The 13,159-nt window shown below is 49.7% G+C and overlaps 1 protein-coding gene across 4 annotated transcripts in view; it reads left to right on the top strand.

Annotated features, from left to right (window-relative positions):
* LOC119437141 (rap guanine nucleotide exchange factor) overlaps window positions 1-13,159 on the top strand; it is a 598,134-nt gene that overhangs the window by 391,213 nt on the left and 193,762 nt on the right. The window contains exon 1 of one of the 4 annotated variants that reach the window (XM_037704209.2): window positions 6,080-9,331. The exons of the other annotated variants lie outside the window; for them this stretch is intronic. Coding sequence (XP_037560137.1) covers window positions 9,228-9,331 — 104 coding nt within the window. The 5' untranslated portion in view covers window positions 6,080-9,227. Of the gene's footprint in view, window positions 1-6,079; window positions 9,332-13,159 lie in introns of those variants that run through there. 4 annotated transcript variants of the gene reach the window in all.

Raw genomic sequence — 13,159 nt, 5'->3', positions numbered from 1 at the left:
GAGAATCTAATTGTAAAGTATAAGCCGTACAAAGAAGCCGCTCGGGTCTTGCAACGAGAACCTCGCGGTGAGATGGCGTTTAGCGGTTCGTGAAGACAGAACTTCATAGTGCCGTACCGCTGCTGCCACAGTTTCGATGATTTCTCTACGCTAAAATGCTGCAAACTATATTGACAAGGGCTTTAATAAGAACTGACGAAGACGGTGAGGCCAATATTATTTTGTCACTAATACCGACGGTTGCAGTGATGTCAGCAAAGGCGGATTTGAAGAGTTTATGTGAATAAAGATATAAAGCAGCAGAGTGTACACGAAATAACGCAATGTCATGATGCTTCATAGTTACGACAAAAAGGAAAGTTAACTGAAGGTATCTAGGTTAGTAATATGAAATCTGCGGAAATTTGCGAGGTGTGGTATAGTTTATTAAATAAAAAGTACGAATCGACCTGAATCTATAGTAAGTCAAGTGATCGCGATGTGTATCACATCGGTGCTTCGTGTTATAGTATACGTTCAGATGGATGTTAGCTTTCCTCTGCAGGAGGGTACCTTCAGCCAACTGTTACATGATTATAAGCATTATTTTTTTATTCCGTGTCCACAGGCGTGGCTTCTCTTCAGGATGCGTTCGTACTGCGCCTGTTGCAAGCAAGCAGCCCGAACACGAATTTCGACTTGGTGTCGCTGTCGGAAGGTTAATTCGCGCACTGCCCCGCACGAGCAAGCAGTGTTGTTCATTGTCTACAGTTATTAAACAAACAATAATATTTTCGATTGCAAATGGTAGCTGCTGTCGCGTTCTAATTTTGTTGGGGAACAGAAATGGAGAAAGGCTGCGAATTCATACATGCGTGACCGAATATTGGCTATAAATAAATAAATAAATAAATAAATAAATAAATAAATAAATAAATAAATAAATAAATAAATAAATAAATCGAGCATATGGGTTGAAAATCGTTATTATTGCAGCAAAATTTTGTCATTTTGTTTTTAAGTGCGTTTAATATGGGTGACAACGTCCTGCGAAATGTAAGAGCTACTTATTGTCATTTATTTTCATTGCTCAACGAAAAAAAAAATTTTAATCAGGGCCGCGTATTCACAAAGGAGCTTTTACGCCAGAATTACTCGTAAGTACAGATGCCGGCAAATCGTCGTGATGTTGGACATATGTAATTAGATTGTGGTCGAATGCCAAGTAAACAAAAATGGTGTCTGATTCTGGTGCCAGTTAAACCACGAGTGTGTATACCTATAGAAATAGCTGGTTGAAACTTGCTTAAATTAAGTTTTTGTAACAGCTTGCGCTTCTTACGCGCAGCTGCATTTTGTCTTTCGTATTCGAATGCACTCCGCAACATCGACTCCATTCGCACCGCAGCACATTTTCGATCGTGAATCGATTCGGTAAGAATGTATCAGTTTGTCCGACACTGAATGCCATCGGAACACCGCCTCATCCTTGAGGATGTTGCCGGGTGTGGATGGGAACGTAGGTGCGGCTTGTTCTTCGAGGAATCTTCCTCTGTGACTTTTTCTATTGTCTGGTGTTGGCTTTCTTATGCAGACATGTCAGCCTATTAAGTCTGTTTTTTTTGTTTGTTTTTTTTTACTTTTCTTTCCTTTTTTGTACATCGTTCGTCCATCAATCTCCGCGTAAGACTAACCTGACTCGAAATTTGTGCAGCACACACACACACAGACAGGCCATATCTCGCCACAATGCAATTACGTGCAGCTCGATCGAGGCCGCGAGGAGATTCAATCCTATATGATTTGAACGTGAGGTTTCAAACGCGGTCGCGCATTAAGCTTGTAGCGGCAACCTGCTAAGCCTCCTCCTGCTGCTGCTGCTGCTGCTGCTGCTGTACCGCACACTGTTATTGCACGGACATCGTGGCGCGCTAACTGGCTTTGCGTGCACGAGAAAAAGAAGAGGAACGAGCGGCGACGAACGGCGGGGCTTCGCGTTTCGTCGCGCCTGTGTGCTGTACTGGGTCGTCGGTATTTACGTCGAACGCATCTCGCTCGCTCTGCTCGACGCAGCTCGACGTCGCTGCGCACAACTAGCTATACGGAGCGGCAGATATGCACGCTGGTTGGTCTCCGCCGAATATGGAGGCACATATATCCGGGGCCCCGGCGCGCAGAGTGCGGCCTTCCATCACCGCACGGCAGCTTGGCCGCCACCGTGCGATGCCTCGGCGCCGAATGCATAAAAGATGGGCTCTCTCTCTCGGTGCGCCCCACACACAGGCTGACAGCACGACGTTCCTGCGGCCTCCGCCCTGAGACCCCCCCCCCCCCCCCCCACCCATCCCGCCATTTCTCCTCGCCACGTCCACTGCACACCCCTTTCGCCGAGCACCTCTTCTTCCTGCGCCGGTGTTTTCTCCCCGAGGCCGGTACAGTCGCGGGTCATAGCCCCGATTTGCCGCCGCCGAAATTTGGGTGCTCGCGTCGTGCACATTGCAGCGCTTGTAGCAGCCTACGGTGTGGCGCGTGCACACGGCAGATGTGTAGCGTGTGTGACAGATGCGCAGCGCAGATATACGGTGTGTGGTGTCGGCGGTCGGTACATTTTCCGAGACGTCTCTTTCTCAGCTATTAGCGACGGTAGACCATGGGGGTCGGTCGCCTGCTTTCTCGGGGTTGTTAAACTGCAATCGTATGACCAGATCGAGTCCTTTAACATCTGTATTAACGGACTGTGGTACTACTTCATGAGCTTGTGTGTGCGCGTAAAATGGCCGGCTTGGGGTCGAGGTGATCAGCGGCGCTGCAGCCTGCATATCCGTATACGACTTAATCGTGATGTGCGTTTTTCATGTTACGTGACTCTCCCTCCACCATTAGCTAGGCGCTTCTCTCAGCCCGTGCTGCATTTTTTTTTCTGAAAAAAAAAAGAAGAAAAGAAAAAAAAGATGGACGCCCCACTGAGTACAGTAACCTGTATGACAGCGTGGGTCATGATCCCGTGGGTCGTCGCGAAGCAGCCCCGGGCTGAACTTGTGGCGAACTCTGAATTTCTCAGAAACGTTGAATCTGCCCGATATGTGCAGTCTGAAATAAGGGTAGTATCCGAACTTTGCCTCCGTCTGGGGGAATTTGAGTGATCTCACAGTTCAGTTCACGGTAATCATCGAAAAGTATGATCTTTGCGGGCGTTGTCCTCTTACTGCGAAGTATTAAAGGCCGTAACCATTACTTTCAAGTAAAGTTACTCGCAATCATCTAGAGCAATTATCGGGGTGAGGTGGAAGAAACTCGGGTTTTAAGATTGCGCCGTCTCGTTTGGTGACTCATATCTGGTAACTATATAACGTTGCCAATCTTTGCTCTTAGCATTACCAGTCGTGCCTTTGCCAGCCCGAGGCCTTTGTTTCTCTATTCGCATTACGTCAACACGCAACATCATTGTTCATCAAAAAAGGAAAACCATGTTATATTGTCACTTTTGACAGGGGCCATAATAGATGAAGATTTAGTGTGGAAACAAGTGGTTCCCTGAGGAGAAAGCGTTAAGTGCGATTACGGACACGTTGAGAAGTAGTGAATATTGTGGAACATGATTTAGTGGCACCACACTGAGATGATCGACACAAGCCAAGATACACATGGTGCAACGCCAAACTTCAACAACCAGCATTTACAATGCTTATAAGATGCATAAAAAGCAGTCGATGCCCTCCCAGCGTCACGTGATGTATCCATGTACACGGATCTGACAGATATATAGTCCCTTCGCGCTTGTTTCTGTAGCAGCATCTGTTCGCTATTGTGCTGTACAGGCAGCGTTTTCTTTTCTTTTTTTTTTTTTTTTCAGCCGTAAATAGCCCGCTGATAAGAGGTCGAGGTCTTACATACTTTAGCTGTCCACTTCTATATACGCGTCGCACAAAGAATAATGAAATAAAGGCGTAGCAAGAAAAGAAGAAAACATGCATTGTAGCCTCCTCGATCACTGGTATTTTGAGTTAATGTAAAGGATGCAAGATCTCTACTTGCTGTGTTCGTGATCCGCTGAATTATGTAAGATTATAAACGTTATAAACACAGCGCTAATACAAGTTCCCAAAAGCGCTCGCCTTTTTCGCTGCAGCAGTCGCAAGGTTGCATCCAGACACTTAAGTCAATGTGCTTAATTGCATCCGAACGAGCACGCACGAGCTCGCCAAGCATTAACTGGATGATCCTTGACACCGCCAGACAGACCGCGAGATGCGGTCGGCTTCTGTCCCAGTCCTCCTTTTCAGAGCCCACAGCGTGACAGCGTGCGTGTCGGCCAGACACTTGCCAACTTGGACCATTGGCAGAATTTATCACTCGACTGGGATTTTTTTAGACAAGGTATGTCTGTTGTAGCTAAACACCTGCGGAAACGTGCAAAGGTATCGCCATCATTCCGTTCCTTGTGCGCCTGCCTCCACATATTCTTGCGACTTCATATAGTTGCAATTCCGCAAGCTTATCGCAGAGTTTTGTGGAATGTTATATATATAATACCACCGAACATTGACACGGTCATTAATATTACAACCACCATACTGTCTTGGAGCAGGGTGAACGTTTGCCTCTGGGTTCTGCTTGGCGGATTTACACGTGGCGTAGCGATGTCGGACGACCAAACGCTCTTCTACACTCGTTTAGCCATCTCGACAGATAACCATACCACGGTCAGCTTGAGTGCGGCCAGAGATTAAGTTGAGCTTTCGGCATCCTGTGGCACAGGCACGTTTCAAAAGAACTAATACTAGGGAAGTTTGAATGCACTTTACCTGGGACATCGCGTATCTACCGCTTCAATGTAGAGGAGAGAATGCGCTCACCTGACAGAAAAAGCAAAAATAAATATTAAACATCCACAAGGCTTTCTCTCATCCTTCCTTCTGTGACTTCTCATATTCTCTTAAGACGTTTTCTTTTTTTCTTCTTTTTTTCAGTTGCGCGGGTGATGCTTGCAATGCTGTACATATATAATTGCGTGATTTTCGAGTGTTCATTTTTGAAGCAGTTCGGCAAAGCTACTGAGGCCGTGTAGTCAATCCGCCACCTCCGAAGAATACCCCCTGAAGAAGGAGCCGAATTGGTTCCGAAACGTCGGGCTAGTAAATTTCCTTATTTGGTTGGAGTCAATCTCTAAGTATTAATCAATTTTCCCAACCAGACAGGTAATTCTGTCGAAATGTTTAGCTTCAAGACCTCTGTAGTTTTACTTCGATCGGGCTCCAGTGGATCGAGATAACGAGGCCCGGTTATTTAAACAAGACGCGCTTGTTCTTGTCACAACGCTTTACTTGCGTCTTCCATAATAATTGTAATACCGCTGGAGCCCTCCAAAACGACCAGTCAAAGCTGCCATTGACTGCCTTGGCACCTCACGTACTCTCGCACGTCTTTGCTCGTATATCGTCGGGTGCTAGCTCTCTTTTGTTCGCTTGCGTCCTTGGCATTTGTACATTTATTTGCGCATCACTAACGCAACTGAAGAAAAATTATATTACAGCGTCACGTACCGGCGAGTCACGTTCATCACTTGCAGGGTATGAGCACGCGTACGAGGGGCTCCCCGTATGGCAGCGGATACCGCAAAGCGACCGATATCATTTTACATACAGTCCACGTCGCCTTAAGAATGGGGAAATCAGTGTCCGCTTTCACGTTCTTTCGCGAACTCGGTCCAATCTAAAGGGCCAAATTTCGTTCCCGAAAGTGTCGAGCTCTCCGAGCACGCCTGTGTCACCTTTCCTCGAGAGCGGCATATTGATCGCGCTGGACAGGCTGTCTGCGCATATTTCTGTTTTGTTTCCTACCCTCCTGCGTTCATTTTTACGTCGCTCGAGAACGAGACACCAGCTGCGAGCTTTGGGCGTACACGACGGCCGAGCGTCGGTTGAGCGACGCGCGGCAGTTGTCGGCAGCAGGGGCGGCGGCGGTGGTTGTGGGTTTTTTCGCTTGAGCGAGCTTCTCGAGCCCGGCGCTAGGCGTCGCCGTCGCCGGCAGCGCCGTCAAACGCTGTGCGCGTGCGCAGTGGGCTGCCCGCGCTCGCACGTTTTTCGGTTTTCGCCAGGCGAGGAGTCGTGCACTGGCCGTAGCGGAGGTTCCGCTAAGTGGAGGTGTTTTGTTGTGGCGGCGCCGGCGCTGGTGGTTTGCCCACCGCGCGGTGGTGTGCTCGATGTGACGATGTACTCTTTTTAGCGGTGCCTTTTGAGTTTCGTCAGTCGCCGACGCGTCGGAGTCTACGTGCCCGCGTTTGTTTACGCCTGTGCCCATCTGTACTCGTGTGTGCGCGATTATTGTGCCAGCGTGACCTGTACGTCAATGTGTGTATTCGCGTTGACCGGCTTTGTTCGAGGAAACCAGCTCAACGTGCACCGACGGCAGCAGGCCTGTGGTTAACGGCCCACGTTGTTTAATATTCCTTGTTTGTTTTCTAGCGTTCTGATTTTCTGTGGGGACTTTTCCTCCGTTTCAGTGTTGTTGAAAGCTCGGGATGTGCAGGTTTTGGTAACTATTCGACGTTCCACGTCGCTGTCTTCCAAACTTCGTGCATTTGTATTTCATCTTCTGTTCTCAGCGTACCGCGCTTGAACTGTATATTTGGTTTCTGAGGCAATTTGTATCAGAAGTCAACGATTTCTCGGAGTAATTATTTAAGTACGCTTGCCGTAGTAGAGGTCAACCTGACTAGTGGCGTTGGCAGTCACGTGCTTTCGACCAAAAGCGAACGAAACTTACGTGAGGGGTGCTCGTAGTACAATTAATCAGGAGGTACTGGCTGTTCGAAACTTACTTGTCCCTGTGTGCCCAGTATCATAATCTTTCGCATTTGCGTAACACGTTTGAAGCCGGGTCGTGCACTTGCCTGAGTTACACGAGGGCTATACCTGGTGCCCAAGCTGTTTTTGAAACAAAAGATTGCGTGGTCGCCTCGGGTCACGAAGGAAAGAAAGCGGTCTTTTGTTACGGCCCCACCTCGCCATTTCCAGTCATTCTTCGCCGCGTGTTCTGAGCAAAGAAGGGACAAGTTGGAGGCCGGTGCTCTTCTTTCGCTTGTACGTTATACCGTTCTCTCACTGCCGCCTTTTCTGAATAAACGCCGTGACTCGCAAGCAAGAGTTGGGTCGCGTCGAGGAAGAAACTTTTCCGTGAGCACTTGAGTGCGGCCAGCCGGCCTTCTCTCTCGCATTGTCTTCTCTGTCGCCAGCAGAGTCCGCGCTTAGCTCTCGGGTAAGAAAGAATACGAGGCACCGTTATTATACCTGGCGCATTGTGTGCGTCTTCTCTTGCCTTGTCGCTTTGCGTTGTGCTTTTCGCTCGGCTTTTGCTTCCTACGTGTCGGGAGTCAAAGCGAGAGCTGACACTACGCGCGCGCCATCCGTGTTTCTCGACACAGACACCACTGTATACGAACTGGTTAGTGTCTGGCTAGGGTAGTTTTTGGCAAAAGGATCAACCGCCTTTTCTCGCCTTTTTTCTCCCGCCATTGTTGCGGTTTGTTTTGACGGTGGATAGCGGAGTGTGTCTTTCTCAGTCGCAAAAGGCTCTTTCCGATTTCCCTCCTTGTTGTTGCCGCTTTCTGCTGCCCTGTAACGGTACCGCTGGTGCGAATGACACTACCTTTCTGCCGGTATTTCCATTGAACCACGGCCTAAAGTCGTGTCGCCGTTCGTCCCCTATTTCAGTTGTGCCATCGTTCCCTGCAGCGCTCCATCTGTTTTGTCACATCGCCTGCTATCACAGCACGGACGACAAGCGGTGCCGGCGTGTCGGCGGCACAAGCCAACTGTGGGAGCTGTGACTCATGCCCGAATAGCGAACGAATGTCGGTGTTAGGTTGCTGGCAGCAACGTATGATCCAGGTGAACTAAGAAGGATCCATATTTGTAACTCTTCGCGTCCACCTTTTATTGGGCATTTGTTTGTTTGCAATAGCTTGCTTGTTTGTAGTTGCAGATACAGCTGGTCGCATTGTCCCTTATATGGCAAAGATGCTACTCGCTATATTAAAGGGGGCTTCTCTCTGACTGTCAACGCTAGTATTAAGTGGTCCAAGTGTGGTTTTTCTTTCCCGTTCTTCGAGTGCTGTGCATTGAGGGTCGACGACTCCGAGGTCTTTTTTTTTTTTTTTCTTCGGCCATCAGATTTCGTTGAATTCAAAACCAATTCATCGCCCTGTTTCATGGTTTGGAGACAACGGGACGGTCCAATCGGCGATCGCATTTAGGCCGGCTCTGCTGACCACGTACAAGGGAGGCTGTTCACTCGCGCGAGGGACCGAAATAAGAGGAGCGAGGCGCGGCGTACCCGGGTGGTGGCTTCGGTTACGCAAGCTCGCTTTTCACCCGCGCCGGTTGTTGTTGCTGCTGCCGCTGCCATTGCTCCTGCTCTTCAAGGAGTGAGGGGCATCCGGAACGAAACGACAAACAACAACAGCCTCGAACTGCGCTGCCTAGAGGGGGAAGGGAGCCACAGAGAGTGGGAAGAGAGCTCTCGCGAAACTTTAGGCCGGGGCGGCTGCTGACCGCTGGGATCGGCTTTCGCGTTCGACCCCTGACCCCAGTGTGTGCGCCCTGCGCGAGGAATGCCGGACTCTTCCGACAAGAGCGCGCCTCCGACGAGGGCGAGGCTTCCTGCTGTTGCTGCCGGTGTGACGGGGGTTCCGGAATCTGCCGGTGATCGGCCCGTCGGTTCGGGATGACGGCGCGCGCAGCCTGGGAGCGGCTTAAAAGCGGCCACCGAAACAACCGCGCCACGTTGAATTGAACCGCAGAAATCTCGTCTCGTTACGATGCTTGCCAGCCTGCGTCGCTCCTGCCCGCTACTCCATAATTTAGGGTCGGGTCGCTGTTGAAGCTACCGTTGCCTGACTTCCTTGTTCAGTTCGCAGACGTCGTCCTGCGCAGCTGACTTTTATCTCTTCGTGCGCTGCCTGTTACGATTTGTTGCGGTGTACACTTGTTAAGATCAGCGAGTCGGTACTGTTGAGTTTCGTCGCGACGCCAAACCCCCCCTGACCCTTGCGAACGTGCTTTCGTGTCGGTGTTGTGATATGTGGAGAGACGAAAGCCCGTGGTTTGGACTGTGCCTGATGTGAGAACTGTGCTCGCTCAGAGTGAAGGAGACGTTGAGAAGCGCGTCGGCCGTCCCTCCGTCTTTGCGGATACCACTGCTTCGCGAGAGGAGCTATCTTTTCGGTGGGCGACGGTGCGACAGTCAAAATGACGGAACGCTTTGCTCGGGGCTCTGGTAGGCCCCTGGTTACCAAGCAGAAGAGCATGGATGACGTACTGTCGGAGCTTCAGGGGAACGCCATGTTTCTCAGGTACGATACGTACAGACCTGCTTTCATGCACCCATATTTCCAGGTTGCCTCAGTTCCTATGCAGTGACTTTTCATTGCACGAGCGATGGAAAAACACTGTTCCTTGCTTGGAATTGGAAAGTACTTAACTGATCATACTCAAAAGGCCAGTGAATTCGACTTGTTAGCCCTACCGCATTGTCTTATCTACCGTATGTATTATTGTAAACCGCTGCCTGCGGCGTTTTACCGGAGTTATCGGCCGGAAAGGATTTCCCTGCAGTAATGTCGCTCAAGACCCTGCGACAAGGTCGCAGTGTCTCGTGCGACACCGTCTACTGAGCGTCTGAGTTTTATATTGCGCGTAATTAGAGACTCGAAAAAAAAAAAAAAAAACAGGCTGCTTTTTTATGTGTCGACCAGCTGCTCTGAAGCGTTCTTTATTTTTACTTTCTTCGCGTGCCTGTGTGACAGATTAGCGATGACTCGTTTTCTATAGCTGAGAATTCATCCAGTAAGCCTTCGTGCTGTAAAAGTTGGAGAATGTCAACAAACACGAGAACGTGTCACTTGATGGAAGCTTCTTTGTAGATAGCGTACAGCTGGCGGCGGAGATATTTCTCACCTAACCAGCATTTCCAGATTTGTCGGTAAAGTAGGATAAATTCTCGGTGTTCGTGATTTTGTTGTAAGCTCTTTTGTTACACCGAGCTCGCACTAGATTACCGGGCCGTCACCGAAAGTGCGGACTGCATATACAAAAGAACACTTGTTACGCCTAAATTATATCAAACTGACATGCCCAACTCCACGTATTGGGTGAAAAAGTGTGATATATACAGTGATCACACAAACGACACATACACCCACAGACACACACTCAAACTGTTCATAACGTCTGACTGAGAGCGGATTGACTACAGATTAGGCGTTGGACCACGCGCGTTTATCCGTGCGAATCCCCGATCTGTGTTGCGCCTGTGAGGTCGATCCGTGGGTCTGAGATGTAGGGCGTTCGCACTGTTCAACGCGTTTGCGGCCTCGACCTCTCGGCGAGCTGCACATGAAACGCCACAGTGACTGCGAGGCCTCCAAGGAGAGGGTAGGAAGCACCACTGCCGATATCTGGAAGTTTCCATCGCGTTTTGTGGTAATCCGATGGCATGCAGTTGCGCGACGGCTGACGGCTGGCGTCACCTGACGGTAACATACGGGCGAATCTAGGCTCGAGATGAGGCGCCCGTTCTGCTGATTAACTGTTGGTCGCCCGCGGGCTTAGCAGCCCGACTTTGTCGCTCCGGCCAGCAGCACTATGCCTCTGATAACTGCGCTCCCGGAGAACAGCCGGGGTATATTCTTATCAACCAGGAGCCACGTTTGCCCGCGGCTGCTGGACTTCACACGGCGCTCACCGTGTGGAACGGCGGCAACTCGCGCGTTATCGCCTCGCGGGGCTTCTTCTTGCACCTTGAAAATTTAGAATAGTTAGAGAGGCGGCCGCGGCGGTGCAGTCTTGTACACGAAAACGCAAAAAGCTGAGGGCGCTCGCTGCGCGACGGGCCTCCCGCGACGAGTGTCCTCACAAAGCACTTTACAGATGATGTCCGAAAAAAAAAAAAAAAAAGCTTATATAATAAAGCGCATATTCAACATTGTTTTCATAATTCAGGTAATGATCCAAGAAGTGACTTTGAGCGCTCGTTTCGATGCCTTTGCAAACTTCTAAGTGATCCTGATACCTTCTGAAAAGTTTTATGGTCAATACTCTGCCTCGACCTTGTTGCGATGCCTCGAGCTCTTCCAATCATTTGAACCATAGAAATTGTCGGGAGAAAAAAAAAAAGACATTTCCAGGAAATCTTCGCAATTTGCAGCAACATCATAAAAAGTGAACATCATTTCGCTTTCGTTCACGGCACCACAGAAAAACCAGACCCTCATAAGTGCACTTTACTGAAAATGCACGGGGCAGTATTGTGGTCTTTCGTGCTCATGAGTGCGGCGGACAGTCAGTTGTGCGCCGGTGTCGGCTGTTTGGCTTGGTTTCCGGGGGCAGGAGGAAAGAAAGAGAGAAGGCAGGGATTTTAACCAGAAGTGCGCCTGGTCGGCTACCCTACACTGGGGTACGGGAAAGGGGGAAGAAAAGACACGGTGAGTTCGCGCACGCGCGCCGAGGGTCTCACAGTGTCAAATGCATTCACACAGGCCACTCGGGCGAACTGAGTTCGGCGCGCCGTGCGAATGCTTCGCATTCCGAAGGCTATTAGTTGCGGGCCGTGCGTTAAAATCGAACGGGGTACGCTGGCTGCTACGAGCTTCGCCTGTGGCGCATGAAGTAAGGTATTGAAGTTCGTCGTGACCGTCCCGAGTGCCGCGACTCAGAGTTTAGGTAACGTTGGGTTACTTTAGTCGCGTTATCTTCGTCGCTGCGAAATTTTGCTTCTCACGGGAAGGAGTAATAACAGAAGTTACAGAACGTCATCCTCCTCGGTTCCGGAGAACTGAGTAAATACTATAAACACGTTACTGTCCAGTATGCAGCCTTTCTGAGGTTGTACTGGGTGGGTCTAATGTAGCGATTCCTTGCGCTCTATTCTATGCCTCTCTTATCATCCACCATTCGCGGCCGGCTCATCCCGTTGATAACGATAGCGGAGCCCCGCTCTGACCACTAATGAAGAACAAGTAACTGCCATTGGAAGAGAATCCTTACATTATCTCGGCTCTGGGGAAACTTGAAAAGCTTCTCGTTCGTAAGTGAACTTTGTCGTTGGCCGGCCGGCTTCGCTAATGATATGTCCAGCATTAGGATTGGCTGTAATTCGCTCTAACGAACAATTCTAGCGTAAAAGCTTTTTATGAATACGCTTTGCTTTTGTGTTCGTTTTTAGAAACAACCACTGAAAATTAAGGGGTATGGGGGAGAGTGCTGAAATAGCTGATCGATTAGTAATTGAACGAACCGCGTTGAATTTGCATATCTCACTCGCTCGTGCCAGCTTCCCCCCCCCCCTCCCCCCTTCACCCATCACTACCTATCTCTCGTATTGCTGCTCTTAGCGCGCAATAAGATATTGAGACGCTACGCCGCCGGACTGCTTTTGAACATTAGATTAAGTAACGATCTACGCGTCACTGTACACTTAATGAACGAGGAAAGCCTACACCGTAGTACACGAATCCAAGAAGTTTCGTGGACTCGATTTCTATGGCACACAAATGAAGAAAAATCCGTTCTCCGATCTAGTCGTAAAAGAGGTAGATGCGAGACTTAGCGAAAACAACGCTGCGCACGCCGATAAAGCGCTTAGCGAAATAGCGCCGGGTCGTATCGTTGTCCGCTCGCACAGCCTCGCATCCGCGACCTACGATTTCCTTTCGAAGCGTCGCTCATTGTTCACAGCCGCTCTTTCTCAGCGTTCCGTGCGATGTCTTCCTTCTTTGCTGCTCATCACTTCTATTTTTCTTTTTGTTTTCTTCTCTCGTTGTCGAGATACGGGAGTCCCCCGGGGAACCTGCTAACCTTCGTCGCCGTCCTCCTGACAAATCCCGCTCTGTCCAGAGCCTTTCCCTTCTTCGATAGAAACTGACTCATAAGCGTCGGCGATGGAACCAACGGAATCGATGAGACTTTTGCTTGCGTCCTTGTTTCTTATCGTACCACTGCGCCCGGATGCGTACCTGTCGATGTTTCATTCACTGCGGAAGCGCGGGCCTGTGTCGCAACATTTTTTGCGTTCGTATATGGAAAACTACGCCGAGGGGGGGAAGGAATAAAAATGAAGGCAGTACATACAAAACTCGTGCAAACACGCACGCACACACATGAGAGAGATTTCGAGCCCTGTC

Source organism: Dermacentor silvarum, chromosome 1 (genome assembly GCF_013339745.2).
Source record: "Dermacentor silvarum isolate Dsil-2018 chromosome 1, BIME_Dsil_1.4, whole genome shotgun sequence".
NCBI classification, from domain to species: domain Eukaryota; kingdom Metazoa; phylum Arthropoda; class Arachnida; order Ixodida; family Ixodidae; genus Dermacentor; species Dermacentor silvarum.
Note: the sequence above shows the minus strand (reverse complement) of the source record. Positions and strands in the feature narration are given on the sequence as shown.